We start from the raw sequence: 20780 nt of genomic DNA on the forward strand, positions 1-20780 counted from the left end.
TTGACTACGTCTTCAAAAAGGGGCTGCCGATAAACCCGGGACAGCCCGCCGCCCCACACTTCCGAAAAGGCCAGTCATGAACTCGCTTGGATGGCAGCATGAATGTTCGGAAGTCTTCCTTTAGCACTCGGCTCCGGCAGCGGTTGGGAATCCTGGCCTGGGAATGAGGGGGCTGGAGAGTGGTGCAGAGCCACACACCTGCCAGATGATTTGTCATTATAGTGGGGTCAGCACTCAGCTGTCACCCCCTAATCACCCATCCCCACCCCCTCGAGCCGCCCCCACCCCCCCCCACACAGCCCCACTCCGCTCCTCCAAAAACACCCCCTGCATTCCTCAGACGGCTCCAGTTACACTCACTCGCGGCGCTGCTGCCCTCAGCTGCCCCTCCTTCCTGCACTCTACCCTGAAAGCAAGAGAGCCACCGAGACACACACTGCGTTTATTGTGCGGTTGTTCGTGAGTTCGCTCTCCGGCGCGCGTTCTTTTTCGAAAATATTCGTTCGTCTGAGCATGTGTTTATCTAAGTGCGGCAACAAGACGCTTGTTTGCACACAAACATTATTTATTTTATTTTTTTTAAAGGGGGGGGGGGGGGGGTTTGTAACCAGCAGAGGATGTGTGAATTGGACCGAACCTCCATCTAGAAACAACACCCCCCGTAGTCAGGCCCAAAAGCCAAGGCTCTCACAGGTATACTATGTCTGTCAACAGCAGCCTTTCATCACCGGGGGTTGAAAGGTCACGCTATTCCATTGAATACAGTTTCCTCTGGGACATGAGAGTGTGTGAGATAGATCCTCAGCCATTAGTCTACACACTGTCCACGAGATTGTGTGTGTGTGTGTGTTTGCAGAGGGCTACTCAATGCAGTGACATCATACTATCATGAGCCCATAGACCCCTTGTCCATTATCATGTGTCTTCTTATCATTGCTGACAGGCTCTGTCTGCTTCTCCACATCCAAAACAGAAAGGGCGAGCGAGAAAGAGAGGGGCAGAGGAGGGGTATCGGTAACACTTAGTTAAAGGGTGAACATGGTTTGAGTGTTAACACAAGCTTTGGGTGTCACTTGACGGTAACACTTATAGAAATGCATACTGATTTAGAGTGATTGACAATCTGCAACCTGTCTTCGAGGACACAGCCTGTTGGTGTTACTGATAACGGCAAAAGGGCTGTGCTTTGTTTTGGCTCTATGAATCACTGCTTTGGAGCCATAACTTGTTTAAAACATCCTGCATCCTTCCCCCCTCCAAAAAAAAAAAAAAAAAGAATAATTTTCACTTCCTGGTCCAAATGTCACCTGTCACTGCTCATCTCGGGCTCGCCTGCGTATGGCAGCCCTGCAGTTCCTCCGTCTAACCTGAGGGGGGCAGTAGAGGCTGTCTGACTGACTGGCAATGCCTTGACACCAAACAACACCCTCAGGCTTAGAAAGCCATCACTGCCGACCAGCCACTTGATACAGGGAGAATCTCTCTTGTCTTGCAGAGCCGTCTCCTGATAACCCTACCCCACGGAGAGCCGGGAGTGGGGGAGAGGGCGAACTGGACTGGAGGGGGGCGGATAATGACATGACATCAGTGTCATCGTTAACCAAATGGGGGCTGTAAACAATGGACAGGCATATGCTGTTCAGGGAAAGGCTACTTGCCCAAGACACACCCATAGGTTACACACACACACACACACACACACACACACACACACACACACACACACACACACACACACACACACACACACACACACACACACACACACACACACACACACACACACACACACACACACACAAAAAGTGGCTCCAATAGTCTGATGTGACATGTTGGGAATACAACACTGGTACACTGTGGAATAATACAGTTTTCCCAGGGGGATTGGGCATCCACAGGTATCAGTTACCAGAGTACCTCAATCACTAGAGGGCAGGCAAAGGGGATTTCAATTAGGAAGAAAGACATAAAGGGGGTGAGAAAAGGTGGGGGGAGAAAAAAAAAAAGAAACCACAAAGGAAGGGGGAAGGTCTAGGCCTTGGGCGATGGGGAGGGGGGGGGCGTATAATTCATACATCATCGTGCTGAGGTAGTTCCTACGACCAGTTGCATGGGGCAAGTCCCTGCAGCCCACCCCCAAATGATGGGAGTTTGTTTTCTTTGCCCAGCTCTTAAGAGGGGAAAATGAGCTGGCTAATCCCCTTGTACATCACCGAGCCATCTGCCCCGGGGCCAAGGAGGAGAGGAGGTACGGATTTCAAGCGTGATTTTGTGTGTGTTTGCGTGCGTGCGCATGTGCGTGCGGAGGGAAAACAAGAGAGAAGTTATGAGGAACGTCAGATCCAAATCCGAAGCACGCAAGCCTTCCACTGAGTAGCGGCTGCCTCACGAACCTCTGCCGTGACCAGAGTGAGAGTTCAGGTATAAATAGTGCGGAGACATCACCTCACTCTCTGCAGGGTGTTGACCCTGCCACATGTAGTCTGTGATACAAATAAACCTGGGGACACAGGAGACCGCTTCCCCCCATATAATCCCTGCCGCCTCGTGTCTCTTTCACAGGGGGGATGGCCCGGCTCAGTCTGGCCCAGGCCTTGTCCGGGGAGGGGCCCGGTGGTCTGTCTGGCACACAGACCACAGGGTAAAGAAACAATAAGACCGAAACCAGACCTCTTTAAGATGGACCCGACTACACACCAGAGGTCTGCAGTCTTTCCCTTTCTCCACCTTTATTGCTCACTCTGCTTCCTCCCTTTCTCAGTCATCCGCGAGACAAAAACCCTCACGACAAGAGTCCTGGCTTCAGTCAACTACAGTATGGGTTTTGTTATGCTCTTACTCGAAGGGAAAAAAAAAAAATCAATATTTGTACAGATCTATGGGAGAGAAAACAATAGGAATCTTGCCCGGGCTGACTGTCTGTTAATGGTCTGTTTACACAGACAGACTGGATAATGGCTCGGTGGGGGTTGGTACAATACTGTACGGCAGCTACACACCACCCTCTGAGTTCAAGCTAGAATTGAGAAGAAAGAGCAAGCTATAACAACCAGAGTAATAAAGTTGGCAACTGCCTTGAGCACTGAGCGAAGTTGGGTCGAGCTCTTGACATGGACACGTTTGCAAGTCAAATTAATGAGGGCCTTGCAAACTTTTGCCGTAGCCTCTGTCTCTTTTGGCTATGCAAATCTCAAATCTGGGAGCGCAAGGAAAGGTCTGAATGGCTGGGGAAAGAGTGCCCTGTACTCTATGGTCACTGGCTATTCTTGATGTAGTAACACACTACACTGGCACACATAACCGGCGTGAAGCGTTTCAGAAATCTGAGAAACGCAGGTTCGGCTAGAGGCCTGGGGGTTATTGTGGTGGCCCAAAAATATTTTGGTGAAAATGACTATTGATACAAAAGCCGCATACGGTTATCCCTCAACCATTTTCGTCATAAATGGTATTCTTTGGCGATGACATTTCATATTTTAATTGGCTGAATGAGAGCAAAATAAGCCTCTTGAGTCACTGTCTTATAGTAGTAAAACTAGATCAAAGACCGCTGCTTATGTGGGAGTTCATCTGAGGTCATACTAGAAGGCGCCCCACTCGCCTTCATTCAGCTCATAACTTCAGCATCAAAGCCGTGCGTGTGTGCGCGTACAAGTAAATAACTATTTGAGGCACCGGCGTACGGGAGCCCCTCTCTCAAAGGTGCCATCACTCTGCTGCCGTCCTTCTCCTCTCCCCGGCGCTCAACCCTTCCGATGCCGTTCCTCAATGCTTGTCCTCTATGGCCGGTGACCTCTGCTCCTTCCCCCCTGGACCTACAAGGCCCCTAAACCATCAAGTGGGAATGCTCCCTGCGGGGATCAGAGAAGCCGGAACGCATGGAAAAGCCATTGAGGGTTTTTTTTTTGTTTTTTTTCCCCTCCCTTTTCCACAGAAAAAAAAGAAATCATCTCCATAGTGTCCATATCGTACGATACACATGGGATGATTTCTGCGCAACTTAAACATCATATACTGTGGTTTAGAGCAGGCAGAAACAGTCACAGATCACCAAGGGCCAATTTTGGTTGGCTTGCTTCCTACCGTTCTCTGGCCAACATCAAAACAGAGAGGCTTAAAGGGGACCTATTATGCAAAACTCACTTTTTCAGTGCTTGTGCAACCTTCATTTAGGTCTCCGATGGGCCTGCTAACACACAAACCGTGAAGTTAGACAACCCAGTCAGTTCTTTTGGTGAGCTGTCTATCTCAGAAAACATTTCTTGAAATGAGCCGTTCACATTTGCAGCCAAACCCTACGTCACGGTGGGCTTCGGTAGAATTAGAATGGCTCCCCATCTGAGTAACTCAAACAAATCTTTTAAAAGAAAGAGGAATTCTTTCAATTATTATTATTTTTTTTAAGTATGCAGTACAAAGACTGTGCGCGATCCACTGTGCATTTCTCCAAACAAAACCAATAAAAAAAAAAGTGTGTTTTTATTGTAGATGTATTTATTTATTTTATTTTACGACATTTACATGAAACAAAAAAAAAAAAATCCCCTCATCTGAGAGTCCCGGTGCGGTCCGTGTCTCCCACGAGCTCAGAGCACGGCAACCCAAGTCGGAAGTTCAGTCTCAAATTTGTTCAGAAACAGATTTTGGTGGACTGATAAGGTGAAATCAGTGAAAGTGACAGAGTAAATATAGGGAAACCTGGAAGCCGTGCTCAAACGCCATTGGCTCACAGAACTCAGGCCTTGGGAAGATGGCTCCCCCCACAAAATACAGCCCGTTTTGGAATAAGGTGGTGTAGAGGTATGTTAGCATGGCTAGAATGCATAATCTGAGTGGTATTTTCAGGAAAAAACATGTTTTGGGGACCCCAGAGACCTATATTACCTAATGTAAAAAGGAGGATAATAGGTCCCCTTTAAGACGTTGTCTGCTAGTAATACCAGACACACAGTACTCCACATCCTAACCTTTCCTAACTCATACACTTTCCCTGGAAACACATTTGGACGCCAATTCCCATATTTACAAACACCACCTACTGATGGGTCAGGAGAGAAGCCAGCAGAAGAGCCATTAACCCCGGGCTCCCTGCCAAATATGGGAGCAGTCCTTTGAGTATGACATGATTGAAGATCATCAAGGGTGTATGAGGGATAGCGCTCTGTATGGTGTCTGCGTGCTATGCCACAGCTAACAACTCCTTCCTCCAGAGTTAACCCCTTCAGCCAGCGTCCAGAGGTCTACTTCGGTTCTCGGGAAGTGTGCTGAGGACTGCTTCCTGGTGCGAGTGTGTGTCCCCAGGAGAAAAGCCTCCAGACTAAACACGCTGTTCACTCAGCTGCTACCCTTCACCCCCACAAAACGTCAGACAGATGCTTGACATGCGCCCCCAGAAGAAGAAAATTATATATATATATATATATAAATTTCCATCATTTATGGAGAGCCATGCGGGGTGGGGGAGGAGGCAAAACTTCAAAATATTATCCTCCCTGGTATTTGGCAGAGCCCTTTGAGCAACCCTCGTCAGAGAGATGGAATAATTTCAGGTCATTTTGTGCCAACACAAACAACTGTTCTCTCTAGCTCTCATTGTCAGCACTTGAGGTTTAAGTAAAAATTTTTAATGTGCCGAGGCCAACTTCTCTTCCCCCTATTTTTTCCCTCACGTATGATTTGTCCTTGTCCAAGACTGTAGTCACTCTTTCATCGCCTGCACAGAAAGATTTTAAGAAGTAGAAAATAAACTCAGACACACACAAAAATAGAAAGTAAATCCTTCCCACAGGTCTCATCTAAGATCAAACAAATGTTGGCCTCCTTTAAACTACATACAAACATGGCTTGAGTAGTAGCATGTGAAGGGGTGTAAATATGACTTGGCATTCATAGCGTGTCCATCACCAGGCACCCAGGAGGTTGGAGGGCTAATGTTTGTGTTTGGAGTTGCTCCCAGATACCTCTTTAGCAGGGCTGTTCCTTATATGGGCTTTACCAGGATGAGATACTGTATATATATATATATACATATACACACACACACACATATATACACACATACACATATACACACACACACATATATATATATGTGTACACACACACACACACACACACACACACACACACACACACACACACACACACACACACACACACTCATACATACACACATATATATATATATACAGTATATGTATATAATCACATATATACAGTATATACATACATACATACACACACATATACATACATACACACAGACACACACATATACATACATAAACACACACATATATATATATACATACATATACACACACACATATATACACACATACATACATAGACACATATATACAGTACACACACACACACACACACACACACACACACACACACACACACACACACACACACACACACACACACACACACACACACACACACACACACACACACACACACACACACACACACACACACGTGTATACTGTATATAAACATGAAAACACTTTCCAGATGAGTGTAACATATTTAGCATCTAAGTTAGCATAACCAACATAATTTCAGAAACTTGTCAATATGGATCATGCTTAAATCTAATTTGAATTATTTTCCAATTTTGACATTTATTGCAGAATCAAATTTCAATGAATGAAGTATTTTCTAAATAGTCGATTAATTGAAAGGGGGGAAAAAAAACATCTATTGCTTAACGGCATAAGGAAAAATGTCAAAGGAAACCAAGACCCCAACATCATCATTTTGAACGATATGAAAACATTTCCAGCCACTTATTATGCCTCTTTACGACTGAGCATCTACAGTCCATTGAGGTAGTTGCCCGCCGTCATTTTAAGGGGACAAATATCCTCACCCTCAAAATTTTGGTTTTAGTCGTTGCAATGTTCACTGTCGCTTCCCATTATTAAGACTAGCTGAAATAATCTGTTTTGTTTATCACTGGTTAACACAGTGTTTCTAATGAAACAATGTTCAGTTACTAACCACATCCCTGGATGTGGCCTTTAAGTCTGTCAATTCCCAACGTGAAATTGTGCACAGTTCATAGCCCTGCTCTTATATCTCCCTCTTCAAGTCTACGGCTATCCTCACGGCTCACACATGGTTCTGTGTATATGCCAGTCAAATAGACGGACAGGATGATTCTGCTATTAAAGAAACCCCACACTGTCGGGGTGCTATCCTCACACACAAATCACACACACCAAACAAACCAGAGGTGAAGGGGGGGGGGGGGGGGGGGGGGCGACTGGATGCAGTTCCAAGTTATGCACGCCATGTATGTGTATGGGATAGTAGGGTAATAGTTGGAAGTTGAAGGGGCACTTTCTGAGGCCCCTTGTTGCCCCAACATGCAGCCTTTTCTCTGCTCCAGTATTGAAGCAGCTGTCTTTAATAAGGACCCAGCTCAGCCCATATTTATTCAGGTACAATCGGCAGAGACAGCGCGGGAGGCGTGTCCTTTCTTTTTCCTGGCAGCCGCGCAGCACTCCTGCGGTTTTTTGGGGGGCAAAGGGACAAGGAGAGAGAGACATAGGCGGCGAGACACAGAGGGAAGAGAGAGAGAGTAGTGAAAGAAAGGACGAGTTTGAAATAAAAACCAAAAGCTCCAGTCAGCTCCAGTGTTGACTGGACATCCTGTGTGGATACTGGCCCCAGAGGCCCAGGGGCCACCGGGCGAAGGGGGGGGCAGTGCAAGCTTAACTCTAAGGTCCCACTTGACGGGCTTGTCCAAGACAAATCACCAGTGGTGCTGCTGTCACCATTGGCCCTGACCAAGACAAACAGCCTTGTTTAAAATAAGTACCTGCCCCCTGGCAGCCCTTTCACCTTATCCACACATAGGCCCGTCCGCATCTCCTCACACATTCACTCATATTCTCTTTAACAGGTCACATGACCAGGGCTCTGGCCCTACTCTCTACAGCAGGACTCACTTTTCACCCTCTCAACCCTGGCTCTATATTCCCCTCTCCCCTTCCCACACATGCTTTTCACTTTTTACCACATCACATAAGCTGCACTGTGGCCAAGGAGCTGGAGTGGGAATAACAGGGGTGAGTCTGAGTGTATATTACTTTAGTAGCCGTCCATGTGTGTCAGCGTGTTTAGGTGAGTGTGTTTATGTATGTCTGAGCATTAGGGGTGTCATGATTCCGATTCGAAAAAATTGATTGAAATGAGCGTTCGTTTTTCGAACTTCAAAGTCACAAGCAGGTTCGCAATTCTCCCCTGTATTTTTGTGGGTAATGTCGTCCGACATGGTCCCTATATTTGGGCGGTCAAGATCCGCCGGTAAACAAATGCAGGGTGCGCCGCATTCGCCCAGCTGGGACGAGCCGCGGAGGGCTCCACTGCGCCGAGTCCAATCGCACATTGCAACCGCCCACCTGGCCGCACCAGCGGATCTAGACTGCTCCAATATGGCGGACCTAAGACGCACAAACGTGAGCGGTGACAACCGAGCCGATCGCGTAGAACACACAGGTAGTGATTTGCCTTTTACTACTGTGCCAGCGCTCCCCTCTGGCAAAAATAGCATCCGTTTTCCTGTGCTTATTGTGGTGAGTAACTTAAAAGTAGCGTAATAAGTAACTTATTGTTTCTTATTCTAAAGTCTAGTTTTGCTAAAGCTCTTAAGTGTTTAGGCGTGTTGTTTAAATACGCTCATATTTTTGTTATTTATAATAGTTACTATTCAAATAAAAGTTGTTTTTGAGAATCAAGTCTTTGTCTTTACAAGTCAAGACTCGACAGTCTAACAATGGCCCAGCAGTCAGTGCTGGAAAAAAAAAAAAAATTTAAATCAAAAATGGAATTGTGACCTTAAAATCTAAAGTAAAATCGAATCATGACACCCCTACTGCGCATGCACACACAGAAAACAAGCCAATATTGAATCATAAACAGTAACGCCAGCAGTAAAGAGGTGTCAGCGGTATTGCTTGTTTAATACTTAACAGTGCACGTTGCACCCTGGGAGTTGGGGTTTATCTGACCGGGACTGTCTGCGCTGGCCCCACACCGGGGGGGACTGGCCCGACTCATTGAACTGAGCCTCATTTATCTCAGTGGCAGAGCCTTTCCTTTCTATCCTCGGTCCTGCAGGACCCCCAAACTGCTGACACTGGACCCCTCCCTGGCCCTACGGCCCCCCCCCCCCCCCACTCCTGCCACTGCGTTCCAGCATGCAGCAAAATTGTAGGTGTGTTCAATCTGCATATTGAGCAGCCTGGCCAAAAGAAGCAGGGCCTCAGCACTTCACTGCATACATAATGCAAATAAGCACCAGTTATTCTACTTAAACTCTCAGACAATCCTTTGAGGGGCTCAAGGCTCCACCTTAATTGGGTGCTTCTCCAGTTAATTAGGTGAAATTGATTGGACAACAAACATGGATTGTGCACGAGTGGAGTGAAAAGGAAGCGGAAAACCCACAAGACTGTAAATGTGCTCAAAACAACGCCCCGTTTTTAACCGAAGGGAAGGTTATTCAAAGACCATGGCAGAGCGAAAACTCCCTTTCCGCCAACGAGCCTCACTCAAAGTACATTTACTCTTTGTTGCTTCTCACCTAATAAAAGAAGCCTTTTTCTCAGTGTGTGGGCAGACTATAGTGCCAGCCATTTGCAGTGCAGACGGCTGGGCGCTGGGCTGTCTGATGGATGGCCTGCGCTTGGTGAGGACTGGAGCGATGGCGTCACGGATTGATTGAGCCCAAAGGGGCTGTCAGAGAAAGCGCTTCCTGTGTGTGTTAATGGATGCTCCTGCGGAGGCACTGTGGCGGCTCGTGGCAATGCAACGCCGGTTGTTTCTCTCACTCGCTCCTCCCCCGACATCCCCTGCTTTCACTCTCTCAGATCATCAGGTAAGTCAAGTGAGACTAGCCAGGTCTGAAGCCCCGTCTGAAGCAGGCCTCTGCTCAGCCTACTCACAGCTTTGCGGCGCATTCTTTTTATCGTGGAGTTTATCTGTGTGATTGTTCATTAATGAACAATCTATCTCATCACTGTTGTCTGGTCACAAAAGAGGACTGAAGGATGTGAGATGGGAGACTATACCCTAGTCTTTCCAGCTGGTCCAGTTCTGGTACCGGGGGTCCGTAGGTTTCAATGTGGAGGGGCTTGTAGTGGTAAATAACTTCCTCTATCCTGGCCACAGGCTGGAGGGACACCGTCTGACCCTGCAGAAACCACAGCAGAGAAACCAATATTCAGCATGACACGACATAAGCGCACCATTTAGCCCCAGGCAGCAGTAGCTACGGTACAATCATGATGACGAAGCAATGGAAAACCATTTTGAAGAAATAAGCTTAATGTCAATCAACACTCTGAGGTGACAACTACCAGTTCTTGACGGACTGGTTTGGAAAGTGTAGTTTTGTTTGACAACATTTTTCACTTTACTCAATCGCTGTTGGGTTTTGGAAAGAGACGTAACCGGGACACAGAGAGAGTCTCTTTAGCAATCAAGGTGTCAGGGTTGACTCATCAGCTGACCCAAATAATCCTAAAAAAAACATGTCAGAAAGGGGGAGTGTTGCCGTTTGGAATATACAACATCCCTGCAACTTTCAAAATAATAGAAAAAAAGATTACCTCTATCAATAACTAAAAAATAATAATAATAAAAAAAAATAGATAAATAGTGTAATAAATGATGTAGAGTGAGGATCGGTATTAAAGCAGCACTATGTAACTTTGGTATTTAGTGCCCCTACTGTTTCTGAGTGCAATTGCCCTTTTCACCACTGTCGTAAAACTTGGTCCGGTGTCTGAAAAGAATTAATTTTAACGGACAAATATGAATCTTATCGGTCATGTTTTAATAACAGTCTATGTTACAAATGCAGATATAATGTACACCAAGGTTACAGCGCTCCTTGCATGGACCTAGCCGCTTGCCGGAGCCATGGCCTGAGTGCTCTCGGAGCCGCAGGAAAGAAGGCGCGGGAGGGGACGGGGCCCCCCTGCTACCGGTGTAGGTACCAGATGTGCGCCGGCTGAGGTGCGGTTGTTGTGCGCACCATTGGTCCGTTACATCCGCGCAATCAGAGAGGTGGAGCGGCTATGTTTTGTAAGAGCATTATTACCAGACATTTTGATCAGCAAGTTTAGAATTGATCTTTTTATTCTATTTTTTAAATATATATATATATTTTTTTTACCAGGCCAAAAAAATGGTCATTACTGGAGCCAAACGTCAAGGAAGTGACGTAGTGACATAAAGCGTAACACACTTCTCCTGCAGTTTCTTCACTAACACAGACGTTACATAGTGCAAAAACAGGCGTTTTTGGGGGGAGGGGGGGGGGGTGAAAGAGATGCCATTCTCCATATTACAAGTCAGTGTAGCATCAAAATGAATTTGAAGCTGTTATTTTAAGGTGAAAAAGTTACATCGTTTTGCTTTAAGACATCGTTATATCGTGATAAATTTTGCATGGAAATGAATGATGAACAGACAGAAGAGAAATGTCTCACTAGAGGAGATCAAATATTCAGACAACGCCATTTTTAGAAAATACTTAAACCAAGGAACATTCATTGTGAGAAATATTATTTTCATATTTATTTAATGAAAAAAAGACTAACTACCTAACAGTGGTCATTTTGTAGTTTACACAAACTGGTATAATAGTGATGGCGTGTCTTGGAAATTAATCAGCACATTATCTAAATTTTGGAAGCAGGCCACACAAATCAAATAAAAATGTGATTTATACACATTTTGAGTCTCTTCGAGGTAGTTGGGTACACGGTCAAACACTGTACAGGCAGAACTTGCCCAATTACGATAACAATAAATAGCTCAAATAATGTAAAACTAGTACCAAGCCCATTTTAGAAAAAAAGGTCCTCAAATCCATAATTCTTAAAAGGCTGGAATTTCATGCTTTGTGCCAATGAGTTGAAATAAGGACTTTAAGCTTCTCAAGTCCTTGACCACGACTATTGAGCTGGAAATGTGAAACTTCCTCACAATGTTCGATCTGGTATTTCCTTCTGTATGTCTGAATAAAAGGAGGTGAGGTTCTGGAAATTAGAGACAAGCAGCCTTTGAACATGTTTTAGAGGAAAAAGAAACCGAGGAAGAAAGAGGGAAAGAAAGAAGCGATATCAACAACAGAACGGAGAGGGGAGCTGATGAAAACGACTAAACGAGTAACATGTGTCCTGTTGCTGGCCCTCACACACGCCTTGGCCCATAAAGTGCACTTAGGAAAAATTAAGCAACAAAAATGGGATGAAAGTTAGAAACGACATACCAACAAGACTGAACTGGGGAAAAATGTAGTATAGGACGAACCAATCACCACACAAAAAATAATTATTCAAAAGCAAATCACGCGTAAATACACGTGCACACACACACATCCACACACTTCTCCACTGCTCTTGCACAACCTTTAACCCTGAAGGTGCCAATGACTCCCTCCCCTGTCCGATCCATCCATCCAACACAGTAGAGCCCTACCACAGTCTAATGAAACCCAGACCTGGTCAGACCGAGTCACTCTCCCCTTTTTCACACTCCCTCATTCCCTCCATCCATCTTCCTCCAGACTTTCAGCACTGCACGACTCCCCACTGTCCCAATCAAAGAGAGACGTGCTGATGGAGGAGACAGTGGATGGAGGGAGGAGAGGAAAATACGAGGAGGGTAGGCAGACGGGGAGACCGAGACGGGGAGATAGAGAAGGACAATACATGCTACAGGCAGCGAAAGGGCAATAAATCAAATTTTTAAGTGACAGACAGAGCACAGCCATCCTCCATTCTTGGGAGGTTTCCATCGCATTCCAGTCCAAGGGCACCTTGAAAATTGGCAGAACGGCAACCTAGGAGGCAAACAAACATGGTACAGAATCCGAGACGCATACTCTCGCATGGAAGGACACACACACGGACACACACAGACACGCAGACACACACAGACACACGCACACAGACAGACACACACACACAGACAGACACACACGTTCTCTGCAGACTCCAAAATGTCCATTCGATTATATTCTTGTAAAGTGAATGTCGATGGCTGTGGTTACCCAGAGGCATCCTAATACAACAACAGTTGTCCCTCTAATGCACAGCATATGCCCCAGCCACTCCTTACGGCCAAACCTGTTGAAACTCTCAATCACAAACTCATCGCGTCCTATTAAAAGCCTGTGCGAATTGCAGGATATGGTTGTTGTTTGCAAATGCAGTAGTCTAAAAGAGCAAGCGAGCGAGAGAGAGAGAGAAAGAGAGACGGAGAAGGTAGGAGTGAGGGAGGGAGGGAGAGAAAGAGAGAAAGAGAGAGAGAGCGAGCGGACCCACAGCAGGGTCCAGTAGAGGAGAGAGAGCAGGCCGTTGGTCCATGGGCCATTGAAAGTCAGCAGCTCAAACAGCCAACACAAACATCTGCTTTCACCATTAAGAGAGACATATCTTACTACCTTTGCAATATTGTGTGTGTGTGTGTGTGTGTGTGTGTGTGTGTGTGTGTGTGTGTGTGTGTGTGTGTGTGTGTGTGTGTGTGTGTGTGTCTTTGTGGTCATGCTTCAGACCGTGCGTATGACTGGAGTTTAAGACACTTTTAATACCCCCTGTGACACTTAAACCAACCTCTGGAGACGATCCATCTTAATAAAACCGCGGGGGAGGATAACTTCAGGAAACCACATTGAGCAGGGGGGAGCTCACTGCTGCCCGGCCCCCCTTGCTTTCCCTTGTCCTCCCAACACCTCTACCTGAGCTCCAATAACCCTGACATCGGCATTACTATCCCAGTCTGTGACTCTGGGTGGGTCAAGGGGGCTGCTGCAAAAGTTTGGGCAAAGCACCATGGGATACCTGGACAGGTATAAGAAGGAAATAGTGCAACTTGAGGGTTTAGCGTGTCTCCTGCTGTACCATCAGACTCGGGTTTTTTTTGTTTGTTTTTCTTGTTTTTCTGTTAACTGTGCTATCTGAAAAACAACTTCTTGTCACTCCATTCACACATATTGGAAACATTTAGTCCTCAGGTCATTTATGGAAAGTGTATTTCTTCCAAGAGGCTCAAATGCATTACAGCATTTAGCCACGAGACACACATTCCTCAATAAACAAATTTAATGAATAATAATAACTTGGCCACAGTTCTAAAAGTTAGTCCTTCTACCAGTTTCCAAATGGGGTAATTTATGATTGTTGTTGTTCCGGTAATTGTAAAGATATGCTGTAATGAATGTTTTTCCACAGACGTTCAACTCTGGTACTTTGAACAACACTTAGTTGTTGGTTTTTGTTTGAGCGTGGTGGGAAAAAAGTTAAAGGCATAATTCTGATCGGCTTTTGGCAGATGATCACCCAGTGCTATTGTTCAAAATTCTACCCTTTTTCATGGATGCCTAGTGACCAAACCCCCATTATCTAATGTCTACAAAGGGGGTCAGTACATCTAACCACAATGTATATCAATCATTCAAATGGAGCTTTAATGACCGTAAAAATACAACAAATACCAGCCCAAGGTTAACAATCACACCCTTGAAATTACATTATTCCATGCCAAATCTTTGACAGTTATACCATTGTTTTACGCTTAAAGAACTGATAAGATGCAGGGTGTCTCATAGCAACTTGTGTCCGATGGTTATTTAAATTTTAGATATATCACAACACAATCCAATTAGAATATGTATCAAATGATCTTTATACTTAATCTTGCCTTAGTAATTAAAACTGAAACTAATCGGCACATGGGGTATTAAAAGGTGTCTTAAACTAAACATTCTATAACAGAATTTATCTTTACTGGACTTTACTGAACCAACAAGGGATTGACATGCTTTACAGCATATATCAATGCACATTTTGTCTGTTGGCAGTCCTAAAATTGTCCCTGCGTCCCCACGGACTCTGCAGCCACCTAGGACACCCCAAGGTCACTTGAGACAAAGACCTCCATCAGCACATGCAGTCAAATTCAGATCCAGTGAGAGAGAGAGAGAGACACACACACACACACACACACACACACACACACACACACACACACACACACACACACACACACACACACACACACACACACACACACACACACACACACACACACACACACACACACAGCTTGGAGCAATGGGCTGTTTGGTAGCCCTCACTAACAGACCAAGTGATAATTGCATCAATGGCCAAGGGACAGTGATCATTGTATAGGGGATAAATCTAATGAGCCAAGCTAGGGGCCAACTTAGTGCCATCCTACCCTCAGCCCTGCCTCCTGCTTCCTGTCCTGGCAGTGCCCATGCTTCTGTATGGATAAAGAGCTTTGTGCCCCCTACTAGTCCAGTAAGCAGCAAGTAGCAAGTGTAAAAGCTGCTGCCCTCACAGTGCTTCCCCTTCCCTTCCAAGTTTAAATATAACCAACTGACCAGTGGCAGCTGCCCCAGCGCAAAGCCCCTAAAGCTGACAACTCCTTTTTCCGCTGGACAGGGCTAGGCCAGCCTGCCTCCAGGCAAAGGGGTGTTTGATGCCAACTTAAACAGGGCCAAGCCTGGGAGAGGGGCAGAGGTGTGAATGCCCACATGTGCTAGTGCCAATCACGGCTGGAGGAGGGGGCTCTCCTTCACCCCCCCCCCCCCCCCCCAGCCCCCCCAGCCGGATCCCCTCCTGGAGCCCTTGAAGCAGTCGGCCTGCATGCCATCAGACCAATAAAAGAGCAAAGGCCAAAGGTCAAGGGTCATGCACTCTCCCACACAAAACAAACCCTGTCTTGGGTTTGTGAATGACATGCAAGCCAAGAACAAAATGTGAATCGTGTTCATACAAACAGACACCCAGACAGTGTCACACGCCGCCGATGCACATTTAATAGCTTGTGGCGACGATTGATTGAAGGAGTAGGGAGTTAAGTCAACAACGTGAGAATCAGGAAAATGAATGTCAACGTCTACAGGACATGATAGTAAAAGAAAAAGACTGAATGGAGAGATCGGGGGGTGGGTGGAACGTGGTGAACAACCTCTCAGGCAGAACAGGTTGGACAGGTCTGCCAGAACACAGTGGAGCCTGGCCTACAGTGACGAGCAGGACTCCCTGATAAAGGTCACCGTAGAGGACAGCTCCACCAAGCAAAACAGGCTTGAGCAAACATGCTCAGAGCCTGTGCTTGTTTATGTGTGTGTGTGTGTGTGTGTGTGTGTGTGTGTGTGTGTGTGTGTGTGACGTGCGTGCACAAGTTCCAAGGCACTTTTCTGAGGCACTTCAATTCCATTTTCTTTTCGAAAATGGAGTGCAGCCAAAGAAAACACAAGGTTAGCCTAGCTAGCAACTCATCTGTGTTTGGGGACAAACTTTCCACCCGCATTTTGTTAAAAGTGCGTGTGTGTGTGTGTGTGTGTAAGTGAGCTAGAGAGAGAGAGAGAGAATTGTGCTATGTTTATGTGTACGTGTCTGTATGCACAGCTCTCGAACTCCCATTAGTGTGCCCATGTCAGCCTCGCCAGGTATGTCAGCTGTTATGAAAGCTATACCAAGGTGAAGAGATTCCCCACAGGTCAACTACTTGTAAGCACAGGACACCATGGCAGATCTAGACAATGCTCCGACATTAGTACTTAGTTAGGAAGAAAAAAGAAAAAAAAAAAGTTTGAGTTACGTAACATCAAAACCATATGCAGTAATATGCTCCTGGACTGTCGACAGTGACTCAGTTTTGTAATGCAGACAACAACACGCAGTCTGTTTCAACAGTGCATAGTCAATGCCCTCCTACACAGTGAGACCCATTTTATTTCGGCAAGCGTCTACTTTAAAAAGACACTTTGGTCTTCAAAGGATGTTTGCTCAGGCTGGGTAAAGTGAGTGCTGGTTTATGTGTGTGTGTGTGTGTGTCTGTGAGTTCACTTTTGTGCCTGCGCGCATGCACACACATGTACGTGCTTTTTCCCCCTCAATGCACTCCCAACAAAGTGAGGGATTACTCTTGAGTAATTCTGGGCCATTCTCGAGGCAAGACCAGACCCATCCCATCTCGCCTCACATCACACCTGGACCTGTATTACTTTCCCCGAGGTAAGACAAACCAGCAAGCATCAATGAAATAGCACTTCGCGGTCCAACCAGTATATTTGCGGCCCTGGCATTTCCGTCTGACTTTTCGCTGTTGGTTCACTGCCCAAACAAGGAAGTAAAGCACCGGTTTGGCTAGGATGTTCCCTTCATGGCTGGTAAACACCATTACAGAGCTAGGTGCAATATTAGATCACTCTTCAAATAAAGACTAAAGCCACGGGTATATTAATTGGCGGGAGCTTAATCGGCATCCTCAGGTTCCACGGCTCAAGCACAGATAGATATGTCATTCCCCCGGTGGCTGCTCACCTTGGCCCGAGAAGAGACAGATGGTTGGGAAGCCGATGAAAGAGAGGACATCTCTGCTTATTGCAAAACTATACAACATCAACAACATCGAAATGAAAGTTAAGAGGTAATAATTCCGCCGCCCCAATGCAAGTCATTGCAACCATCAAATTCCATCCTCCCGCCCGCACTACAGAACGGAGTATTAATACTACAAAGAAAGTCACAAATATCCGCTTCAGTGTGCAAAGAGCCCACGTTTTGGAACCGTGATCCAGTTTATGAGAACGTGGCTGTGATTTTGCTCCCGTTATTTCGGTCTGAGAAAAGCTGAATCCCCACTTGGAAAAAGGGGAATCCACGCTAACAGATAAATAAATTCCAGCACTCTGCAGGAATCCGCCGCTCTATGCTGAAACCTCACCAAGTCAAACAGCAGTTAGTCTTATGGCGGCGGCGGGGGGAATCCAAACCACACGCTCCCCCGACTCTACTCTCTCAGCGCAGCACACCAGAGATCTCTACCCCAACTTGGCGAGCTAGGGGGGCTGGGAGGATGAGGAGAAAATAGAGGAAAATAAAGTCAGGGGAAAAAAAAAAAAAAGACCCCGCTTAGAGCCAAGGGCAACATAATCATACAGTTTCTCCCTCCATCAGCAAGTTTAACTTCACGCCGCATATCAAGGGGGAGCAAGCCAAAGAACTGCATCCTCGATTTGGGTGAAGCCATTCTGAACCCGCTTCTTTTCCACTAGTGCTGGAAAAGGGGCAGTTGTCTCTTTGGAGTACAGAAATCCCGGTGGTTACGGTTTCATTTTGTGAAAATGTGAACGTTGAATGGGCAGGCCGGTCCGATGACAACAGGTAAATTCAGAGTTAGGTCAAAACATAGAATTGAGCTGAGGTGAGCAGTAGCAGAGATCTCTCCCATGCTCCCACTGCATTGACGTGTGGGAAGTGTGCCTCATGGGGGCGGGGGGCCGATGACACAGCCTACCTCATCAGAAAGAAATGAAAATAAATGAGTGAAAAGCTAAACGACAACCCAATGGAATGTCCCTGCAGACACCCACAGCACAGGGCTGAGGAGCTGAACACGGGAGCTGGCCGGGGCCCTCAGCCCTCATTCACTTCATTCCCTCCCGGTGAGCTCAACCGCTTGGCGAGAGGAAGGTGATGATATTAAGCGGGAGATGAGGGTCTGTCCTCACGCCAAGGAATATCCTCCTTTTTGAAGCACCACTCTACTTTCAACAAGCAATCTGTACCAATAGTGCCGTTTCTAGTCCATGGGACACAGAGAGGCGTTTTACAATTATCCCTCACACTCACATATTGGGCACACACACACACACACACACACACACACACACACACACACACACACACACACACACACACACACACACACACACACACACACACACACACACACACACACACACACACACACGGCGGGGGCTGCCGTGCAAAGTCACCAAACTGCACAATCGGAGCAGTTAGGGGTTCAGTGCCTTGCTCAAGGACACCTTGATATGCTACCAGGAGGACTGAACCAGCAATCGTCCAATTACCAGATGTCCCACTCTATCTCATGAGCTACTGCCGGTGCATTAATGATGTCAAATTAGCACTCACCCGAGATTGCATTGTGACCTAGAATGCACGAGCACAAGCAAACTGTGAAGCCATGTGACCCTAACCTTTCATGGGGCTCAGTGTAACTACGTAGTTGCCACCATGTGTTCTTGAGCTAAGCTATACATGCACTCATATTTCAATGAGCTTATTTTACCTGGACCTGACAAACACGAACCCTACCAATGATTAGCCCAGTGCATTTCATTTTCACATACGAGTACATTGTCACTGACACTGTTCCAATGCTAACGTAGATGTCGCTTGCATGAGCTGACTTGTGTTGTATTGTGAATGTGTTGTACTCACGATGAGGATGCCGGTAGAAAACACAGGGTTCGATTTGACTGCCTGCTTCTGCTTCTCGATCTGTGTCTCCAGCTGAGCAGCGCGGTCTTTATGTTGGGCAAGCAAGATGGTGGCAGGAAGCTGTGAGCGCTCCTGGAAGGGACATAGAATTACATAGAATTAACAGCATGTAGTGCGACATGTGCCTAATACCTGTACATGCAGTCACAGCTCAAATGGACCTCTCCCATACCCCTTTGCAAACCAAACGTTTTCTGGTCAGTATTTACAGTTTTACACATTGCTTGTGTAATTGTATTTGAAGGACATGTTTGGCTTATTTTCTTTTTATCTCAAGCAACATAAAAGTTTCTCTTGAAATGGACCAATTGCAAATAATAACACTGCAGACCACTGCACTCCAATTTGGCTGGCTGTGAACCCCGCTATTGTGGAAGATTAAATAAAATGTATTACAGCTTACTGTATCATGTATGTAATCTAACAATTGAAAAGTTAACGGCATGGTTCAAATCCCTACTTTTTGTGAATTGAAAATACTGAATTGGCAGCCGTAGTGCGAGCAATATAAGAGGGCTAAAATAATACAGGTTTGAAAAGAACAAAACAAAAAAAAACCTTCCTTAGACACCTGTAGTCAAGTTACTATCAGAGTGGGATGCTCTCCGGACGATCCAACACATAATGCGAGCGACGTTAACAAGCATGGTGGAATGGGGGCCACTGTATCAAGTGCACTGCTCTGCCTTCACCTCCATTAAAGACAAGGACATTTCAATTTCTCAGGTGGAACGTTGCCAATTACGAAGGTCTAAGAATACCAGCCCAGACACCTCGTCCAGAGTACAGACAAAATGTTTTTGACCAATAGGATGCCGTTGGCAGGATAGTCTGGTGCATACACCCGAATAAATACACTTAAATTGTGTGTAACAACACGTTTATGGTATGTTTGATAGGCTGATTTGATAGACCAACAAATAATTAACATGGTTAACACATAACCATTTAAAAAAGTGAAGTTGGCAATTAATCAAGGTCCCTCCAAATAAAAAAAAACAACTGGTGTACTTCTAACTGGTATAAGAAATAGAAACATGGGATAAGGAGTGTGTGTGTGTGTGTGTGTGTGTGTGTGTGTGTGAGAGAGCTTTCTGGACACAGATCTGCAGATGGCAGAGCTCAGGCGAGAAGCCCTGGAGGGGGTGAAGGGTGAGCCCATCTACCGACTGTCAACAGGTCCCCTTGCCTTAAACAAACAAACAAATAAACAAACACACAGCTTAGCCTGCTATCTGTGACGGTCCTTCAGCGGTTTGCTCTGCAGGAACAATCACTTCCAAAGCCCACAGCTCAACACAATGGAGCCAAGAGGCTTTGGAATGACAGAGAGAGAACAATGCGGCGGGAATAGTACAGCACACCCAGCAGCACAATGACTGGTAATAAGCTCTTAATGATCTCCCC

The 20780-nt window shown here is 46.0% G+C and overlaps 1 protein-coding gene across 1 annotated transcript in view; it reads right to left on the reverse strand.

Moving 5' to 3' along the window:
• The window catches only part of mnat1 (MNAT1 component of CDK activating kinase), a 34464-nt gene that overhangs the window by 4281 nt on the left and 9403 nt on the right, over nt 1–20780 (reverse strand). Inside the window, exons 8-9 of the mRNA XM_080012871.1 lie at nt 19314–19445; nt 10089–10210 (exon numbers count right to left, since the gene is read on the reverse strand). Of these exons, the coding sequence (XP_079868997.1) occupies nt 10089–10210; nt 19314–19445 (254 nt within the window). The remainder of the gene's footprint in view (nt 1–10088; nt 10211–19313; nt 19446–20780) is intronic.

The sequence above is a fragment of the Zeus faber genome (genome assembly GCF_960531495.2).
Source record: "Zeus faber genome assembly, chromosome: 13".
In the NCBI taxonomy this organism is placed as follows: domain Eukaryota; kingdom Metazoa; phylum Chordata; class Actinopteri; order Zeiformes; family Zeidae; genus Zeus; species Zeus faber.